At 64.8% G+C, this 579-nt stretch overlaps 1 protein-coding gene across 1 annotated transcript in view; it reads right to left on the bottom strand.

Moving 5' to 3' along the window:
• The window catches only part of KCNJ10 (potassium voltage-gated channel subfamily J member 10), a 3,132-nt gene that overhangs the window by 2,098 nt on the left and 455 nt on the right, over positions 1–579 (bottom strand). The window contains 1 exon segment of the mRNA XM_008640197.2: positions 3–579. This exon segment is cut by the window's right edge and continues 22 nt beyond it. Within this exon segment, the coding sequence (XP_008638419.2) occupies positions 3–579 (577 nt within the window).

Here is a 579-nt window from a genome sequence, read left to right on the forward strand (position 1 = left end):
CTGCCGCTGGCCGACAGGGAGATGGCCGGCGTGAACTCGTAGCCCCACAGGATCTCCTCGGGCAGGTAGGACGTGCGCACCTGGCACGTGGCGCTCGTCGACTCCACGGTGCCGCTCAGGATGACCACGAGCTCGAAGTCGCCGTCTCCCGAGCGCAGGGACACGTCCCGCAGCGGGCTGGCCTCGTCCACCACGTGGTAGAAGGTCAGCGGCAGGATGAGGAAGGGGCTGTCCGAGGATGTGTCCACCTGGAAGTCCACGTTGAGCTGGTTGAGCCGGACGCTCTCGCCCTCCTTGGTGAGGTGGGTCTGCAGCAGCTTCCCAGTGACCTGGCAGCCGATCAGGAGGCTCTTCCTCATGTTGGCCACACGGATCATCAGGCAGGTCTTGCCGTCGTGCTGCGCCACCACCGCGTTCTGGCTGAACTTGATGGTCTCGGCGCGTTTCTTGGGCCGCGCGATCTTGGCCAGGAAGGTGCCGGTGATGAAGATCTCCAGGATGGTGGTCAGCACCAGCTGGGTGATGAGCAGCACGATGGCCAGCGGACACTCCTCGCTGATGTAGCGGAAACCGTAGCCG

The sequence above is a fragment of the Corvus brachyrhynchos genome, unplaced genomic scaffold, assembly GCF_000691975.1.
Source record: "Corvus brachyrhynchos isolate BGI_N302 unplaced genomic scaffold, ASM69197v1 scaffold419, whole genome shotgun sequence".
NCBI classification, from domain to species: domain Eukaryota; kingdom Metazoa; phylum Chordata; class Aves; order Passeriformes; family Corvidae; genus Corvus; species Corvus brachyrhynchos.